The 20633-nt window shown below is 37.8% G+C and overlaps 1 protein-coding gene across 1 annotated transcript in view; it reads right to left on the reverse strand.

Annotated features, from left to right (window-relative positions):
- Window positions 1-20633, reverse strand: part of LOC122796516 (band 4.1-like protein 4B) — a 2320263-nt gene that overhangs the window by 73103 nt on the left and 2226527 nt on the right. The window contains exons 14-15 of the mRNA XM_044065074.1: window positions 12378-12411; window positions 4301-4365 (exon numbers count right to left, since the gene is read on the reverse strand). Coding sequence (XP_043921009.1) covers window positions 4301-4365; window positions 12378-12411 — 99 coding nt within the window. The remainder of the gene's footprint in view (window positions 1-4300; window positions 4366-12377; window positions 12412-20633) is intronic.

Consider the following 20633-nt stretch of genomic DNA (forward strand, 5'->3'; position numbering starts at 1 on the left):
CCTGAGGAGACTTGAGAGTTGGCCGACTTCTAGCTAAGCTGGATACATTTTAAAATGGTGCAATTAGAGAATGAAAATTTAAGTAGAGAAAGAGAAACATAATTAAAGCTGTAGGGGTAGAACAAAATACCCTACTTCTTACGCATATACTCCATTGCAAAATCATTTATTTTACACAGTAATGGCAGAAAAGTCGTAGTAGTACATCAAATATAAATGCAGACATATTTCACACATCTAATGCTGAGGTTAGTACACTCATGTACCAGGAGGACACCTAAGAATGGTTAACACTAAAACATGCATCCTAGCAAGGTTTTACTGGTTAACAAGTAAAGAAAAATTAACTTATGCTGGATGCCTGAATGCCAGAAGACAGCTCCTCACCCAGGCCTTAAAATCTTTGATTTCAATGCCTATCACAGGACTGCCATTAGAAAATTCTGCTGTGGATAGTGTTTGGCGATTAGTAAAATCCAGCAATGGATTTCAATACATTTTGTTTTGGACTATGACACTAACTAGCCTGAGACTATCTCCAGTGTAAGGCTGAAGCTGTATCAGCAGCTAGGGAATTCAACTTATTTTCCACAGTAGGGATACTTAAGGAAACACTCGTGGACCATCTGTGTCCAGAATACTGCACCAACTGTTGAGTAGGCTGCAGCAAAGAGGAGACAAGGTGGAGAAATCTAACGTCTCCTGTAGATTTTTTACTAAGAATCCAGACAGAAAGAAAGAAACCTGTGAAATCACCATGCAAATGCAGTTGAACAGGTATAACAACCTGTAACATTTTTGTAGTTTTGCCAGCATTAAAGCTGAGTCTGCACCAACTTTTTTTCCCTTTTAATAAAACTACATTTTTTTAAACACCAGCAGCATGCAATCCAATTTAAAAAAACTAAAAAAAATCATATATATATATATATATATATATATATATATATATATATATATATACAAAATATTTATTATTATTATTATTATTATTATTATTATTATTATTTATTGCATTTGTTTAATCAGGGTAGTTCACTGGGCAACAGTCTGCCCCTTTTCAGTGAAAGCCCTGGGAGAAAACCTCCACAGCATGACAGCTGCATTAAACAACATTTTACAATAAATCAGAAAGTTATAGTAATTAGAAAGTATTATCAGGTAAGGAAAAAAGGAATTTACATAGCTTAATACAGATTATATACTATACAGTGGAAATATTATATATTTGCTCTTATGAGACAATTGTGCATGGAATAGCATACAAAAAGGTTAAAAGTGCAATCAGCCCTGAGATTTAGAGGGTTCCATGAAGATATATGGTAAAGTAAGTGACTGAGACAGATTCCGTGAAGGTAGAGGAATTTGTTTATTGATAGTACCATTTTAATGTGGAATAGAAAGAATTATATACAGTTATGGTGTGGACATGAAAAAGGAAACTTACAGTGACATGGTAATGACAGTAGAAAAACATGAAGGGAATAATTCCATAAAAAGAGGAGAGCCAAGAAATATAGAAACAAAGTTGGAAGAATAAAGTAGTTATGCATTTACAGGAGAGCTGTTAGGATTCCTGGAATTGTAAGTAGGTCAGTTAGCCAGATATCCATGACGTACTGCTTTAGTTCAGTCCCGAATGTTGTAATTTTACCAATTTGATTGAGTGCTAAAGGGATAAAATTCCAAAGCACCCCCAGCAGAGTTATTAGATTTTACTATTGCTAATAGGGATTTTCTGTAGTTTGAAGAGTCTAGTTTGGTTGATTGCATTTCAAGAGGTGACAGACTACGACATCCATCAGATTTGTAGACGAGTTTATGAACTATGGTTAACTCTGTGGTTTGTACGAAGTGCGATAATTCAGACCAGTGGAGCTGCTTGAGAACAACACAGTGATGACTTCTACAATGAATATTTGAAAGGAATTTAGCTATTTTATTAAAGCACTGTTCAAACAGTAAAGTTGGTAGTAGGAATGCTGATGCAATTTACTGCATCATTTGCCAGGAATGGCTAGGCTCTGTAGAGGGTGATGTGGTTCTGATGGGTCTTTTTTACTGCTTCCGTAATAGGGTAGTCAGTATTCATCTTTTCATCTACAAAAATGCCTAGATGTTCTGTTCAGTTCTGGTGTTGCTTGACGAGGTTATGGCAAACAGAGATGTTTGTGAAGAAAGTTGTTTAAGTGTAAATAGGATACGTTTGGATTTTTGAGGGTTGAGTTATCCAGCCATGACTCAATAGATATGAGACTCATGTGTTAACTACTACAATTCTTCCATATTTTGGCAGTACAGACAAAGGTATATTTATCTGCAGAAGGGGTTATTATTGCATGCTTGCTAGCTGAGTGAAGGTCATTTACAAACATCTTAAAAATTAGAGGGACAAACATAAATCATTGGGGAACACCCACTAACACAGGGAGAAAGGGGGAGAGAGAGGTAATGTTGCTATGTGACAGCCTGTGCCGATTGAATAAGTTGCTGTTGAATCAGTTAAGGGCTGTGCAGTGAAAACCAAAGGAGGGCAGATTTTGTTATGGGATAGTGTTGAAACTTTGGGGAAGTCAAGAAATACTGCTGACATTAAGTTTCCAGTGTCTCTGCTTTGATATGGCTGTAACAAAGTTGAGGAGAGCAGAAATGGTACTATGATGGGGGTGAAAACCATGCTGCATAGTTGCCAATAGGTTACAGTGAATGATGAAGGTAAGCAGTTGAGACTGGACACATTTTTCTAGGGTATTTGAAAGAAGCGATATAACAGCTATGGCTTTATGTAAAAATAGGATACATTACAAAATTCTGGGATATAGCATTCTTTAATGGCTACTTTTATTAGGATAGAAATTGGGTATGCCAATGACTGCTGCTTTTTAGATATTCTCTTGATAGGCTTTCAGGGGAAAGAGTAGTTGGCTTTAATTTCAGGAGTAATTTGCTAATGGTTGAGGAGCACATGGGTTGAATAAGGAGGGAATCTGAGAATGAGTGAGGGATTAGGGGGAAGAAAGGTTGTAGAAGGGGTAAAGATTTTTATGACAGAGTAAGGATTCAGTAAAGTGGGTACTGAATTGGGTGGTGATTGTTTTCGAGGTGATGTTTACAGAGGGAGCTGGTTGCTTGAAATGACCAGGGTTCAATGGCAGAACAACAAATGAATAGAAGAGCTTGGGGTTGTTTTGATTCAGTAGTTTGGAGTTTTGTGTAATAACATTTTTTTGTCAAATCTAATTTTTTTGTTTGGTGATGTTTCTCAAGTGTTTGTACTTATATATCTTACACATAAGATACGCATCTTATCAGACACACACACACACACACACACACACACACACACACACACACACACACACACACACACACACAGACTTATACTCCTTAGCTTTGAAATGTTAAAAAAGTAAACCAAAATTGATTTGAGTAAAAAAAAAAATACAGGGGACTTGTAATTCAAATATGACTGAGAAAAGGAATATACTGCTTTCTGGAACAGAGAGAAACAGAAATCCTGTTTTTTTTTTTTTTTTTTCTTTTGGTTCGCAAGAACTCTAAAGCAAGCATCTAAATTACCACATTTTCTATTTAATACAAAATTTCACAGTATGCAAATCCAGCTGTGGAAAACTAAGGTAAATATTAAGATTATAATCAAACTTAAGAAAAAGGTTAGTTCAGGCCCTAAATCTGGCCCAGGGATAACTACTACTACTACTAAGACAAATAGTATATCTAGCTGCATGTCATGTAACTGGTACAGTGGATACAACTTACCATCAGTGCCACAACTTTGCAGTTTGTGAGATAAATCCTTTAAGGTATCCAGAATGACACTCACAAAGGAATCATTAAATTGTGAGTCACAAAATACTCCCAGCCAACTAACACTGCTCACACCTTACATTCACTAGGCTTCCTTTCTAACACTCCACAATTCCAAAACAAATGGAGAATGCACCCAGAGGAAAGGGATCTGTAGTAGTAACAGATATAAAACTAGCTCTGATCTTGTCATACATGTTAATGTTGCCCCACATTCCATGAGTTACCAATCATTCTATTCCCAAGTAGTAGTAATTTTGATGCAGGAGGTTCAACCAGTATTGACTTGGGTATCATTGCAGTCCTGATCCTGCATATGATTAAATCCATAACATGCTAAGTTTGAGCTATTACCAACAAATAATTACACTAAATATTATTCCGCTGATTTTCACAAGATGTTCACCATGACGTGAAGATATTCCCCTTGCTTAACATTTGCTTATTTAGTATATTGAATTAAGTAGCTTACCTTGCATGTCCATGGTTTACAGGAAGCCTGTGTGGAACTGACTGCATACTGTGTATAAACTGTGACTGAAAAAGAAAGAAAACTTCAGGTAACAATACACTACATTAGGCAAAGCTGCAATGTAGTAGTAGTTCTGTAATATTTAGCTAGCTCAACATTGGTATAAGCTCAGCTTGTTTCCAAATGAGACAGATAGCATGGGTGGTAGTTAACTCAATGTAGCCAACACTGTAAAAACTCTGTAGCTGTATAAAAGCAAAATTATCTGTTTTCATATCTCTCTTTTAATGTACTCTGGTACAGTAGCTCATCTGTCATAGTATGTTATCTTACACATCTAATGAAACAGTCTAAAACGTTTAATGGCTATATAATACAGCTGTACTATGGAAGACAGAAAATACAGTGTGTACTTTTCTCATTTGATACTAAATGGTATAACAATACAATAAATGTTATTACAAGATCTTCTGTCAGCTTGCTGTTTATGATTCTAAAGAACCTTTTTTCTGTTTACCATTTTAATATGAGGAAATAAAAATGAAGTCACAAAAAAAATGAGCACAGCAATCAGCCATTACTCTATATTTAAACTGCTCAGCATTTATGTGATTTCTTGGCACACTCTGTACCCTGCAATTCTTTAAAAAATGTGCTCAAACAAATATGCTTACCACAAAAGTCTGGATTCAACCTTGATTTACAAATAAAACCAGATTAAAGCAGAATTAATGGCTTACCCTGCCTTTTTTGTTTACACAATACAGTGCATATTAAAGAACCCTGCAAACACAGGACATATGACAGGAGTGCATGTAGCACATGTAACTGGCATGCAACAATTAGCCCTACTAAGGTCAAACAAAGAATGACTGCTTTACAACATTTTATCTCGTTTTTAAAAGGGCAAGACCCATTAGGCATCATTTCATTTATATAGTAATTATTTATTTGACAAGTGGGTAGACAGGCTTGTCACAAGACCCTTTATAGCAACCATTACTTCCAGCAGAGATATTAGACCACTGATTAGGGTTAAGTGAAGTGTTCATATCACAAAGCACGCAAGGGCAGGCTATGTGGAATCAACCCCACTTTAACAATTACATCTCACAGGAAGGCTGTATTAGCTCTCTTTGGTGTACTGCTAGATTAGATATATTACTGACAGACACCAACTACAACAGCAAAATAATGTTTCTGTATTCAAAGATATTTTTTTCTAAATAAAAAGTGTAGTCATGAAAAAACAGTAAACTGATGTCTGAGGCTTAAATTGTTACAGCTACCCCCATAATACACTGGTGTCCACAGCACAGGTCTGACACAAGAGTGAGAGAATTATGTTCACTAAAACAATTTATTCTGTATGAAATACAAACAAATAAAACATTTTTTGCAAGGGGGGGCTTGTAACTCATACCCTCATTACTTATAACTCCAGGCTCAAATTAAGATAAATTCTCTGATATACAATAACCTCAATGCTACTATGCATACTGCACCAATCACACTTTTGTGTTGCACTTTGGAGTATTGATCACTCATCTCAAACCTCTGCTTGGTACCCCAGTGTACCACACACCATTTCATGAAGTCACCATTATTTTGGGCAAGTAATGAGTTTAAAATATTTGTGTAGCAGGCAGAAATGAAGCTTCAAAGGAAAGCACTAGCAGAAAGCTCAAGTCTAAAGCAGGTTAACATTTTAGGATGGGATGTGGTTAAATGAAACTGATAAGAGAAATGAGACCACTGTATCCTGTTTTGAACAGGTAAACGAGACATGGAAATCAAACTGCAAGTAAGGTAAAAGGCAAACCAAAAGAGCCCAACATTTCTGTTACCAATTTATTTTTTTTACTAAGCAAGATTTAGACACACAACTTCCAAAACTGCTTAATTATTTTTTGTTGACTAGGGAAGAGCACTAATCTCAGCAGACCATGCACAGGTTCATAGGTTCATACTAGGCTATGTTAAATTTATTTTGCTATGCCCTTTTTCGAGGTTAGTATACTGTGCCTCTGTCTAACAGTGAGACAGAAGTGATACCCGGGGTAAACCTATGATCTCCCATCCACTCATCAAGATTCCACTTGAACAGAGTCAATGAGGGACTCTGCCTAACCTGGACTGGGATTTTATTCCAGAGTGAAGGGAGCCTTTGGGTTATGAATCTGTCCCTCCAGCATGTCCTATTTATTTCACTGCTGAGGTTCAAGTCTCTCAAGTGCGTAGCTCGATGGGATTTGGATTTTCTGAGGTGCAGCATGTCCATTAATTCCGGGTTGGACATGGCTTTATACGTCAGGCACAGATCGCCTCTGAACAGGCGGTATGCCACTGAGTAGAGCTGGAGTTTCTTTAACTGGGCAGCATATGGCATCTGTTTGAGCCCTTTGATTCTCTTGGTGAGGTACTTTTGGGGTCTTTCCAGTTGCTGCAGGTGTCTGGTAAGGTACATCCCAAAAGGGGCATTGTACTCAATTATGGGCCTGATGAGGGATGAGTAAAGAGGCACGATGACCTCCCCTGATCTAGATGTGAATCCCTTCATGATTAGGTGGGCTATATAAAATGTTTTTCTAACCACTTTGGCCACGTGGTTGTCAAATGAGAGATTGCTATCAACTTGGGTCCCCAGGTCCCTAATTACTTCTTCTGTACTTAATAGATTACCACCTATGTGGTAATTTGTGGGCACTTTGATTTGCCAAAGGGGATGACTATACTATTTTTGGCATTTAGCTTGAGGCCATGGCTCTGGCACCAGTTGTCTGTTTCTATGAGGCCCTTTTGGAGGATGCTTGTGTCGGCTGGAGAGTCGATTATGGCGCCCAGTTTGCAGTCATCTGCGAACTTGGTCAGCCACAGTCCTTCCGTGTTGGCCTGTACCTCCGAGAAATATATACCGAACAAGAGAGGTCCCAGGACTGAGACTTGTGGGACGCCACTTGTAACTGGTTTGGAGTCTGACATGGCTCCAGCAATTCTAACCATGTGGGTTCTGTCCTTGAGCCAGTTTGCAATCCATCTAGTGATATAGGGGTTTATATTTAAGCTGGTGAGCTTATCTATAATGCCCAAGTGGGGTATTGTATCGAAGGCTTTTGTGAGGTCCAGGTAGGCTGTGTGGACCACCTTCCCCTCGTCAATGGCCTTGGTGACTGTTTCAAAGAAATCAACCAGGTTTAAGAGGCAGGATCTGCCCTTAACAAAGCTGAACTGGGTAGGATCCAGTGTTTGTAGGTCCCCAATATCTTTATTTATGAGGTCCATGATGATCCTTTCCATAGCTTTGCAGACCAAGCTAGTCAGGCTTATGGGGTGAAAGTTTCCAGGATCCATTGAGGCACCACCTTTATGGAGAGGGACCACTGTTGCTGTACGCCACTCTTTGGGTACATATCCTGTAGTAAGGCTGAGATTGAACAGTAGTTTTATGTTTGGGTTTAGCTCTTCTTGGAGTTCATGTAGGATGCAGCCCGGGACACCATCTGGTCCCATTGATGCTGTGTTTTTTGCTTTGGAGAGGGCGGCTCTTACTTGAGCATCTGAGATGTCAGGGGGGCAGCACTCTGCTGGGATAGATATTTGCCCTTCTGGTGAGGAGGGGAGTTTGCGCTGAACCTGTCAGCTAGGATGTTGGCAATGTCTGTGGGGTCGGTGTATTTTTTGTCATTTTGGACTAATTCTGAGCATATCTGGGAATTACCACCCAGGTTCCTAACATAACTAAAGAAAGCCTTGTGATTATCCTTAGTGTCCTGTGCAATTTTTCTCTCGAAGCTGGCCTTAGACAATTTTATGTGTGCCCGTAGTTTTTGCTAATACTGATCAGTGATGCCTTCCCTTTTTGGGATTTTGCTCTATCATTTAGTAGCTTCCTCCTTCTATTGTATAGTTTGTTTATGGCTGGGGTCCACCAGACAGGACGTCTGCCTTTGGAGGACTGGGTCTTGGTTTTATTTGGGATCTCATGATCCATGCATTCCTGAAGGTGTTCATAGAATGCGTTTATAAAGGATTCTGTGGTCTGGGCCGTATTTTCCACAGGCCCGGGGGCTTTGAAGGATTCCACCTCAGTTTTGAGGAGTGTGAAATTTGCTTTAGAGAAGTTTTTCACTGTGGTTTTCTGGGCAGGGGGTGGGGTCGGGATGTGAATATCCAGTGAGATTAGTTTATGGTCTGATCTTACCAGTGAGGGATACACTTCTGGTCTGGAGCACAGAGTCCCCATGTTGGTGATGATCAGGTCCAGTATGTTTTCCCCTCTTGTAGGAGTGGTAACAAGTTGTTCCATAGCATTTGAGTTTATAAATTCTAGGAACCTTTGGGCTAGGGTGTTGGTGCTAGAGTAATGCTCCCAGTCTATGTTTGGGTAGTTGAAGTCGCCCAATATAATGGTGTTTGGAGAGACCTTCATATTTTCCAGTGTTCTCAGGAAGGCCGAGTGGGGTTCCTGGGTTTGGGAGGGTGGTCTGTAGCAGGCTATACACTGGAAGGCAGTTTTACCCACTGTTAGTTGCACATGGATAGTCTCTGATGCTTCGTGCTTTGCCACCAACCTGGAGGTGTGGGTATCTTTGATGAATATCGATACTCCCCCTCTTTTTGTGGTTTGGTCCAAGTTTTGGGGCCGAAAAGCATGGTATGAGGTATAACCTGATAGTGCTGGGGTGCTCTCGGAAGCCCTGAACCAGGTTCCTGTTACTGCACAGATATCGATGTTCTCCATGCTAAGGAGAGTTTCGAGTGCATGCATCTTGAGGTTTAGACTTCTGGCGTTGAGTAGCATTACTCTTAGTTTCTTATCCCTTGTGATACCTATGGAGGTGGGATTGTCTTTTGAGCCTTGCCTAAAAAAGGCACTATGGGGGTAGCAAGAGCCTTTGCCAATATCCGAAAGCCCAGGGGTGACAGGTGCAAGCCGTCCCTAGTGAAGCATCGTGGCTTGTCGAGCATATCATCCCAAGCTGACAGGCATTGGATCCCCTTTGAATGACACCAGTACTTAAGCCAACTGTTGAAATTGATCATCTTGTCTTCATATTGTGGCATCATTCTTGGTGAGGGTAAGATGCTACTCAAGGTCAGGGTCATACCGGCCTGGGCTACATGCTCAGAGAGCTCCTTTATGTCTCTTTTCATGTAGTCCAGGGAGGTATGTCTCAGGTCATTCACACCAGCATGGACAATGTGGCGGATCCTAGCGCCCGACAGGCTGTTCACCGTGACCCTCTCCTTGTTCAGCCTGGTGAGCATTACGTCAGTGTGCCTGACGATAGAGTCAACTATTACAAGTGTATCAGGTGTGTTGTTTAGTCTTAAGGGCTGTGACTGTTTGGCACACTGGCTTTGTGAGATATGTGTTGCACGTGTTTTGTTTTGGGGTAGCGGCTGCTTGGGTGTCTGCTTTGGAGGTCTCTGCTGCTTCGGCAGATCTTTATTTAGAGCCTCCGAGTATGTTTTTGTGTGATTATGTGTTTGGTTTGCTGTCGTGGTAGGTCTATGTGAGACTGGAATTGTAGTGAGTGTGGTTTCCTTCTCCTCCTGACTGGTTATGCCAGTACTGAGTTGAGAGAGCTTAGCCTCCAGTTTGGCTATATGGTTGCATCTCTCACATGTGTTGGAATTTGTTAGGAGGAGGAGAGGGTTGTCTGTGTACATGAGGCAGTTGTAACATTGCCTCAAGATTCCCAGATTCACCAGCTGGACCGGAGAGGAGATTGACAACTGACCTTTGGACATGCTAGAATAATATTGGGAATTCCTTAATAATTGAAAACCAGGGACACTGGGGAGTGAGGGTGTAGTGCTTTTAATTTTTAGTGTTGACTTATATAATTGCTTTAGTGAGCAAGTGCCAGGTAACTTAAGTGCAATGTGTTACAGGTAACTTAGATGCAAAAACGACAAACAGCAACTTTCTTTCAAGTGAAACAAGGAAATAAGTACAGTAAGCAATGCAGATATCACTAGTGATCCACAGAAGCGCTGAGAAGCTGCGTATTAGGTGGAATTAGCTTTCCAGGGAAATAACAAGCAAACAAACAACAAGCATATAAACAAAGCTAGATTCAGCAGGCCTGGATCTAGTCTATGCTACAGCAAACAAGGTGTACCAATATTCAGTAAGATACAGTTCAAATATTCAGGCACTATAAACCTTTAACCAGAAATTCCCAGCTCAGAAGGGCAGAGTCCAGCCTCTTCTCCCACAAGAGTGCAGACCACAAACCTTCTTAATGTAAAATAACTGGCCTGAAGCCCAAGTGCTTAAACCAGAACTAATACACTAGACACTGGGCTCTCAATCAGCAGTTCCCAACTTAGAAGGATGAAAGCTACCTGTCCTGCCACCACAGTGCATGCCACAAACCTTTCTAATGTAAAACAACTGGTCTGAAGCCCAAGTGCTTAATCCAAAAGACTTAGAATGATAGCTGCATTTTAATCAAGTTACTACCAAGCAGTAATAAATACAATTGAATACTTTAGAGAATGCCTGGATTAGTGCTCAAGTTACACAAACAAAGCTAGATCCAGCAGGCCCGAATCCAGTCTATGCCACAGCAAACAAGGCGCACCAATTTCAGTAAGAAGCAGTTCAGATATGCATGCACTATAAGCCTTCAACCAGAAATTCCCAGCTCAGAAGGGCAGAATCCAGCCTCTCCTCCCACAAGAGTGCAGACCACAAACCCTCTTAATGTAAAATAACTGGCCTGAAAGCCCAAGTGCTTAAACCAGAATTAATACACTTTTAGAATAACAGACACTGAGCCCTCAATCAGCAGTTCCCAACCTAGAAGGACGTAAGCTACCTGTTCTGCCACTACAGTGCAGACCACAAACCCTCTCAGTGCAAAACAACTGGTCCGAAGCCCAAGTGTTTAAACCAAAAGGCTTAGAATGAGTTACACCAAGCAGTAATAAATACAATTGAGTACTTTTAAGATGATGCAAAAGTAAAAAAGTAGGTAGAAACACAAGTACAGTAAAAGCAGATGAAATTTTTTTTTTTTTTTTTCTGAACAAGTGCTGAGATCAAAGAAACAGATTTGAGTGCTGAAACTAGAAAACTGGCTAGTTATAAGGAAAAAAACTAAGCTAGAAGGCTTCCCTCCAACACAGAAGGGCTTGGGGGCTCAGAAGCCTACAAATAGTCTATACCACTTAACAGGAAAGGCAGGAAACAAGCTTAATTTTTTTTTTTTTTTTTTTTCTGTTTCCCAGATGCTCTCTTTGTACATAGTAGGAGTGCCTGAGTTCTGTCCGTGATTTTCAACTACAAGAAGAAGTTTAATCAAAAGAGCTAAACTATAGTACAAGCAAACCATGTACAGCTGTATATGTTACATTATGATGCCAATTTAGGACAAACTGCAATTGAAGATATGTATTAGTAAACACAAACCAATAAACATGACAAAATGACAGAATACAGGACAGTAAGTTATGGGTTTTGAGTGAAGGTTTGTGTTATTGGCTTAGATTAAGTTTGCTGTCACAGTAACACAGTAATCAATGCATGAGCATGTGAGGGGTAGATGAAGTTCTTACTATTAAATAATGTAGCTGGTGTGGAAGCATTTTCATTATTCAATGTCCATAGTATGCAGGAAAGTATAATGTCTTACTGCTAATAATCCTTACAGCTATCTAGTACTTTCCTAGTTTGACCTTTTTAATGTCAATATGTGCATCAAATGGCACTGCCCTGCAGAGCTGTCTCAAAGACGGTATCACCACAGTAACCTTTACCTCACAGCCATACAGCACTATGAGTACAAGCCTAAATGATACTGCATGAGGATCACAACCGTTAAGAAACAAAATTGTTTGTAAGCATAATGTTGTGATTATTATTAATGAGAGCTAGAGACACTGTCATCAAAGCACAAGGTTCTGCACAGTGCGAAATGACTCGAGCAAAATTATGACAGTCATTCTGGTAGGTGCCTTATTAGATGTAGAGCTGCTTCTAGCATTTCCTTTCACTATGTGGGATACAGTACTGCCTGAGGGAATTATAAGAAAAAACATTGTGATCAGACAATGAATATCTTACCTGATAGCTGTAGGGTTCAGGGCTGTTCTGTGAGCTGCAATGAATCAACAGATACATTATTGGAAACAATTTAAAAACAATTGCTCTTCTTTAGTGAAGACCATCGTTGCCACTTCCAATGTTACCTTAAACCGGTAAATACATTAGATTTCCAAGTGGAGTCTAAGCTTAGAAAATGCATCTTTCTTACATTTATTCACACACTAAAGATGCCTAGCACAATTGATGGCACTGACATTCACCTGCGAAGTAATCATAATATATTACAATGGCAGCTTACACAACTGAGATAGGTAAAACTGAACTGTAAGGTACTGTGACTAATAAGGGGTCTAAACACCAAGTTTTAAGTCAACTCTATCAGTAGAATAAAAACATTAATTAAACAAATGTCATATTAAGTAAACACTGTAAATAATATCAGCACACACAGTGTACTGCACTAAAGCTACAGATATACTTAACCTACAAATTAGGGTTCATTCAGCCATTCCTTTTAATAAGCATCCTTTGTATTCTTGTGGCTTAGATTATTTTCTGCTGAAATAAATTGTTTTACAAATCAGCTAGTTTGTTTATTTTACTCAGAATCAACTCCTCCTTTTAGATCAGTGCCAAGTTATCTCATCAGCAAGAAAAGTGCCTGGAACTTTGAATGCCAACATGTTGCTTTCCCATTTAAAATAATGATTTCTAAATCAATTTACCTGCTTTATTTATAATTATTTTTAGTACATTTACTGTACAGATGAAATAAGTAACCTAAAATTAAAACAGAGTAAATCTGAAACCCAGTAGTAAGATATTTTACTTCTCTTCACCTCATAAAGGCTGTTGTTATATAAGGTAACCAGTGACAGTTGGTGCTTACCCAATGATCTCCAGTTTTTTCACTACAGATGACATGAGGGAGGAGGTACTCCAATCTTCTGGGAAGTTTTTCTTGCAGGATCATTTAAAAAGCTCCTCTCTGAACATCAGATGCATCAATGAGTAATGTGAATGGTGCACACTGTTCGCAGCAACAATCCAAGTAAGCAAGCATGCACGCACACACACACACACAGATATTTATATATATATATATATATATATATATATATATATATATATATATATATATATATATGGGTCTAGGACTATTCACTGAAACACATTTGACTGTGCATAATTCACAGAAAGCTCAATTCACTGAAAACACAATTCACTGAAACACATTTCACTGAAAGTTATATATGGGCTTTTCCCCAATGTAGTGCGACCCTGGAGTTAGTATATATAGTAAGGGGGGTGTGGGGGGCACCGCCCACCACATAGTTTGGATATATATTATGTTCAGAAAGGAGTAATTTATTGGAATTGCAAGTATCCATGTATATAGTTCAAAATATTTAAAATAGGTGGGGGCTACGCCCCACACACCCCGCCCTTACAATATATACTAACTCCAGGGTCACACTACAGTGGGGAAAAGGGCGTATATAACTTTCAGTGAAATGTGTTTCAGTGAATTGTGTTTTCAGTGAATTGAGCTTTCAGTGAATTGTGCACAGTCAAATGTGTTTCAGTGAATAGTCCTAGACCCATATATATATATATATATATATATATATATATATATATATATATATATACATATACATATACATACACACACACACACACATATATATATATATATATATATATATATATATATATATATAGGGTAGCTGTCAAATCTTCGGACGCTCAAAATTTCAAACATTACATGGTCGAGACCAAACATTCGAAATTTTGAGTTCTCAAACATAGACTTTCAGTGGCACCATACGGTGCAGATAGGGAGAATTTCCCTTTTCTGTACTGAAGTGCGGTCTCATAGTTGGTATATTTAAGTAGGGGGTGTGGGGGGGGTGAAGGGGGGGGCCTGCCTACACTGTTAAAGTGTTTTTTTCTGTTTTTAATTTTTTTTTATTTGATGTTCGAACATCCAAATGTCGAACATTTGGTCCCAACCATGTAATGTTCGACATTTTGGATGTTCGAACATTTAACATAGACCCTATATATATATATATATATATATATACATACACACACATATATATTTCGAATGCCGGTAATACCGAATGTTCACAATCCCGAATCTCATAATACCGACCATCCGAAATACCGAAAATCAGTACCTTTCCAACACCACCATAGAAACCTTAAGAAATACTGTTGCTGCCAATGAAATTCCGCAACCCAGACACCAAAACGTGTAAAGTGAACCATAAAGGCACACCAGACTTGCAGTTTTCACCATATGTAACACCAGCAGTAGTAAGCACATAAATCCAGCATTTCACAGCATATAGAGAACTTGAGACATCTGGAAGTAGGCATTACATGACTATGCCCCATGTTTGATAAACACACTTTCTACTGTGGCAAACGTAATCCCATTCATAAGTGAAGATCCCTAATTTGAAAAACCCATTCACATTGCAAGTGCTCATTAAAACATCTTAAACATCCTGTGACTCCTGTAAGTAATACTACAACAGCGTTGCAATATCACATTTTCAGCAACCATGTTATAGCAGGGGCCTGTCAGACGTATTTCTTATGGATTATGCTTTGTGGATGTGTGAAATAAGTGACAGTATAGCACTCCTTTTATATCAGGGGACTGTTATGGATTATTTCCTATGTGTTTTGCTTTGTGGATGTCTTAATTCGGGATTACGAGCTTTGGGAATGTGTATTTTCCATATTGCCAGCGTTCGAGATTCTCGTCTCGAGATTCTGGTCATCGAGATTCTGTGCATTCAGGATTTCATAGTGATCCTACATATATATATATATATATATATATATATATATATATATATATATATCAGAGATCAGGGTGAGGAGGGGGCTTCAATAATGAACAGGAAATATTAATTCTGCCAGACCAGATAATGACTTTATAATAATTTAATAATTAAATAAATAGTAAATAATAATTAAATAATTAAAATTAAATAATTTTGTTACAACATATAGTTGTCTGAGCTCAAAAACAGTTGAATGGGTTAAACATTATTGGGAATTTATTAGTTCTCTGAGAGATTTTTCCCAATGGGTTAAAAAGAAACCCAAAATATCCTATAGAGTAGGTAGAAATATAAGGAATTTCATTGTTAGGAGTAGTTTTGTTAGTCCTTCTATAGATTTTACACAAAGTCCCATTGAGTATGGTACTAAGCCATGTGGGAGATGTAAAGTGTGTGATTATGTGGTTTTGAATTTTAAGAATATTAATGGCTTAAGTTTTAATGTAAAAGGGAGCTATACTTGTGAAAGTGAGGGCATAGTTTATGCCCTCAAATGTCCATCCAAGAATGTTTATGCGGGGCAACGTAACAGGTCCTTCAAAATAATACTAAGGGAACATGTCAGGGACATTTTAAAAAAATAAAAAAGAATGCTCAGTGGCAGAACACTTTCATAAAATGCATGGAGGAGAGTTAACAGGGTTACAAGCTACTATATTAGAAAAGGTGAAATGTAACTAATATAGAATTGGAGATATTAAAAATATTTTATTATATAAACAGTCATTGTATATTTTAAAATCCAATACCTTATTCCCAAATGGGCTGAACCAAAAATGTAAATGGACAATTTTTATTGAGTAATTGGTGTCAATTATTGCATAATTGGATGTAATTAGCTACAACTGAATTTGTATATATATATATATGTAGGCAGGTATTTGTATGTGTATTTTACTCCTTGAAGACAGTTTGCTGAGATGCCAGAGTGCAATAAAACCCTAGCTACTGGTCATCTGTGGTTTGTATTTTACATTGTGGTGCTTTAGACAATGGTTCTAAAATTCAGTATAGATGTTACAAAGGACTGTCAGCAGGAGACTGAGATATTGCTTCTTACAGAAACAAACACAGCCATTTCGTCTTTTCACTGTCATTTCATTATTACAGTCTTGCCTACTGCAGTCAACTTCATTTAGGCAAGCATATCACTTCACTTCAGTCTGGAGAATACAGCATGTCAGCAATGTATCAGTACTGAGGCATTATTTCATAACAAGTAAAAGAATATACATTTCTCAAAAAGTGAACCTTTTGTCTGCAGCCAATACATAGTGCAGGTGAGTAATGCCATGAGATTACATATCACCCCAGGATGTATTAACTACTATGGCAATGCAGACTCATCAAGTGTGGGTAGAGGTGAGCAGCCAATGACTGTTTGCCCAACCTGATGGATGAAGATCCAGCCCACTATATGACTGGCTACTAGTGGAGACACTACATACAGCAGTCTGGTTGAGATTCTAGGCAGATGCACATGTGCAAAGAGGTGGCACTGTGGGAAGCCACACATATGAGGCTGACATAGGATCCTGCACTTATGTCAGGTGAAATTAAGTATCCACCCTTCATGGCTGCCTAGATGACATCTCATCCATTGGCTGTCCCTTAGCCAGTGCTGAAAGTATTACAGACAATGAATAGGTAATCAGATCAAAAAGTATATGTTACCACAAAAGCTTCCTGTAATGACCATGGCAAAGTAGTGTGATCAAATTCAGCACTGAGCTCATTTAAATGTTTAAGGGTACAATGGTAGCCTCAGGTCCATTCAGTGCCCAAATATAATTGCATGAAAGTTGTACTAAGAACATTCAAACAGGTACTGGCTTATGTTCTTTATACACAGGTACCAAATAAAGTATTTTATAGTCATTTAATAGTGACAGTCTGGGATGCTGCATTACACTCAGTTTTTATGACTGTGAATATACAACTTCTCTTCAGAATGGAGAACAGTGTGTTTGTCCTTTGTATACCTGTATTTAATGGTTATACTCTTAGAAATAATTATCATATGCATTTCTTCTACAAATGGACATATTTTTCACTGGAAACATGCTACCACCAAAATTCTCAGTAATGACAACAATATGATGCAGTCAAACTTGGTATTAATCTGCCTTTAAAACTTTAAGTGGAGAATGTCGGTCTTAAGTGTGTTCTGTACCTGAGTGCATAAACATAATTTCATTAAAGTCTTACTAAGAACTGCTGAAAGGAGACTGATACATGGCGTTACTTCGGTATTACAAATGCATAATACAAGCAGGATTTTTCAAACACTGACTATGACAGTTTGAGATGCTACATCTGTATTCTGTTTCCAATAATGGTGAGCATATCACTTTTGTTCAGGGTAGAAATGCAGTACATATTCAAAATATATCTGTATTGAGTTGCTATAACATAAAACATTAAAATTTTATATTTCTCCTAAATAGGGAAGTTTCTGCTGCTGGATTGTTAACTGCCATATCCTGTACACGCATGTGAAGTCACAAATATTACATGATGATAGAATGTGTTGTTACTCTGAAGTTATCAATTAACTGCATTCTGTACCTGACAGTCATGAAATATTTCTGAGGCATTTGCCAGAAGTTTTCAAATTGTTTCAGAGATATGTTCCTATATGGTTAAATACCACAAAAAGGTCTATATAGCCACGTGGCCTCTCTGTTCATGATAAACACAAATTTTAATTTTTCTGGCTGACACACAAGTACGGATCCGAATCATATAAGTAGCAGGCTCTTATCAACTCAGACCTAAAAATAATACTAATTTCTTAGAAAAAAAACAGTAATACTGTCTCTCACTGGAAACCTTACTGACAAGTGTGGATAGACATGCAGGTGTGCAATACTGTTTTTTTGTTGCCCTTGAAGTTGTTACTTCAAGAATTATGCTGCATAAGTCTAAGTTATCCAGGTGTTCTGACCTGGAAATGTGACAAGAATAGCTGGAAGTAATACAGAGATGTTGACAACTGTAGGAATGGTAAAATAAACATCAGAATGGCCATTACAGACAATCTTTGCAATCATTCACTTTAAAAGTGTACATATCAGTTTTCTTCAAGAAAAACCTAATCTCAAAACAATATATATATATATATATATATATATATATATATATATATATATATATATATATATATATATATATTATTGTTAGTGTAAGTCAACGCTTTAGGAGGATAGGCGTTTTTGTATAAAACAAATATTTTTATTATTTTTAAATGTTATAGCACAAAAAGTGACAGTATAACTTTTTGATTTCATTAAAGTTCAAGATAAGTGATTCTTTTTTGCCTTTGAGTGAATCTTTTATACATAGCTGACCCATCAGTAATGCCTGAAAATATACTCAGTATATGTCAAAGCACTTTAAAGATACAGTCCTTTCTACAGTGGGCAAAAATGACTAAAATAAAGTCAACAATTTGGTGACACAATCTTTTTGACAAAGGTCATGAGTACATGAGCCAATAACAAAAAAGACCAAAGGTTGAAGAATTTCACTTTCATTATGTACTGTTGGTATAGTAGTATGACTATTCAGCACAAAGTTATACTATGACTCCATATACAATTTGTTTTCTTGCATCCCTCCTCCCTTTGAAAGCATTTTCCTTCTTCCATCCACCACTCTTCATTTCAGTACAGTCCTGCAAGGTCTCGGTCTTTCATTTTCTCCTCTCCAATTCTTGTCTAAAGAACTTGCATATTATCTTCTTTGTATCTTTTGCTCTCCACATTCACAAGCAACACTTTTTCTGTTTACTCTCTTTTCCAGTTCTATGATATAGCTTTCAACTCATCCTGCCAACAGCACTGCCATTATCTTTACTTTACAATTCCATCCCTCTTTCCTTCCCTACAACCGTAAGACAAAAGTCCCACTCTTAACCTTCTCTCGTTCACCTCTAACCTTACTGCATATACTTGTAGCTTATTCTCTCTTAGAACATGAGCAATGTTTGCAACTTTCACACTATACCTTCATAATGTCCATTCTTCATACATTCCTTTTTCTAATCTTCCAGTAGTGAAAAGTGTACATATGCAACAATTTGATATGCTTATCCCATCTCTCTTAACTGTCCTTTCAACACCTACAAACTTCCATATCTTTCTACGGCTACCCTTTTGCTCCATTTACTTCTTCTCTTATCTTCCACTTTGTTGTCAAGTCAGCTATCTCTTTAACTGCTGTCTGCTTAAGCATAACTGCTTTGCACTAGATGTCTCCAGTCATGACAGCTCCAATTTCAACTCTGGCATCCTCCTTTTAACCATTTCTGTAAATCAATCCCTCCATTTTCTTACAGTATCCTACTAATGCACTCAAAATCTGGTTATGCATAGCCATTCATTTTTCTCAAATCCATACTTAACATATTGAAACACTTTGAAAATGTTTCCTACCCTACTAATATTAAACCCAGTTCCCATATCACTTTTCTCTCTTCAGCTACATTTCTTTATTACTACTACTATGTCTCTTGCTCTTCATTATCAAATATATTTTCTTGTGAATTTGGCTTATGTGACTTCCCATTTTCTTGATCATCACACCCACTTCTCATTCATGAACCCATTCAGGTATTTCTTCTTCCTTTTCTAGTGTCTCTAATTGTTCCCTGTCCCCTCATACAGTCTTCCGTCCTTCATTTTTCTTCACTATTCCAACCAATTCCAATTGTCCTTCTCAAGAATTGTATCTTTTTATAAGCGATAAAATGCAACTCTAAATTTACCCCACCTTTCAACATATTTTCCTTATCAGTCCCTCTCTCTCAGTTTGTAGACCTGTTTTTGTATTCTCCCCATGTACTCTGAGATTTCTAAAATTTGTAAATGTTTAAACAATATACTTGATAGAGTCATCATCTCTGGTATACTTACTATTCATGTTTTAATATTTTAGACTTTAACCTGTCAATAAAACTATAGCTCCTCATATAACTTCCAGCTGCTTTTTATAGATGTTTTATATTTTACATATCCTCAATACATGTATTTTTATCTATTACTTCTCTTCAGATATTACATTCTCATTTTTAGCCCTACCTTATACACAGTGAAATGAAGTTGTTTTTCCTAGATGGTCTATGATCTATAATCCTGACTGCATTGCACCTTTACAAAGCTCTTATAGGGCATGCTTCCTTGACCCGTCCTAAATCAATAGTCATCAGTAAAAAGATGCACACAAGCTCATCATCACCTATTGCATCTTCTCCTTACTTCTCTCACCAGGACTTTCACCATTATCAAAGATAACCCATGAGATAACAAGAATTCCTCTACTCTAACTTTTACTGACAAGCCCCATTTATCAATAACTCTGTTTATCTTTCTCTGTATAATTCCATTTCTACCCCTTACCTCTTTCCAAG

The sequence above is a fragment of the Protopterus annectens genome, chromosome 3.part0 (assembly GCF_019279795.1).
Source record: "Protopterus annectens isolate FY-2018-M chromosome 3.part0, PAN1.0, whole genome shotgun sequence".
Taxonomy (NCBI): Eukaryota; Metazoa; Chordata; order Ceratodontiformes; family Protopteridae; genus Protopterus; species Protopterus annectens.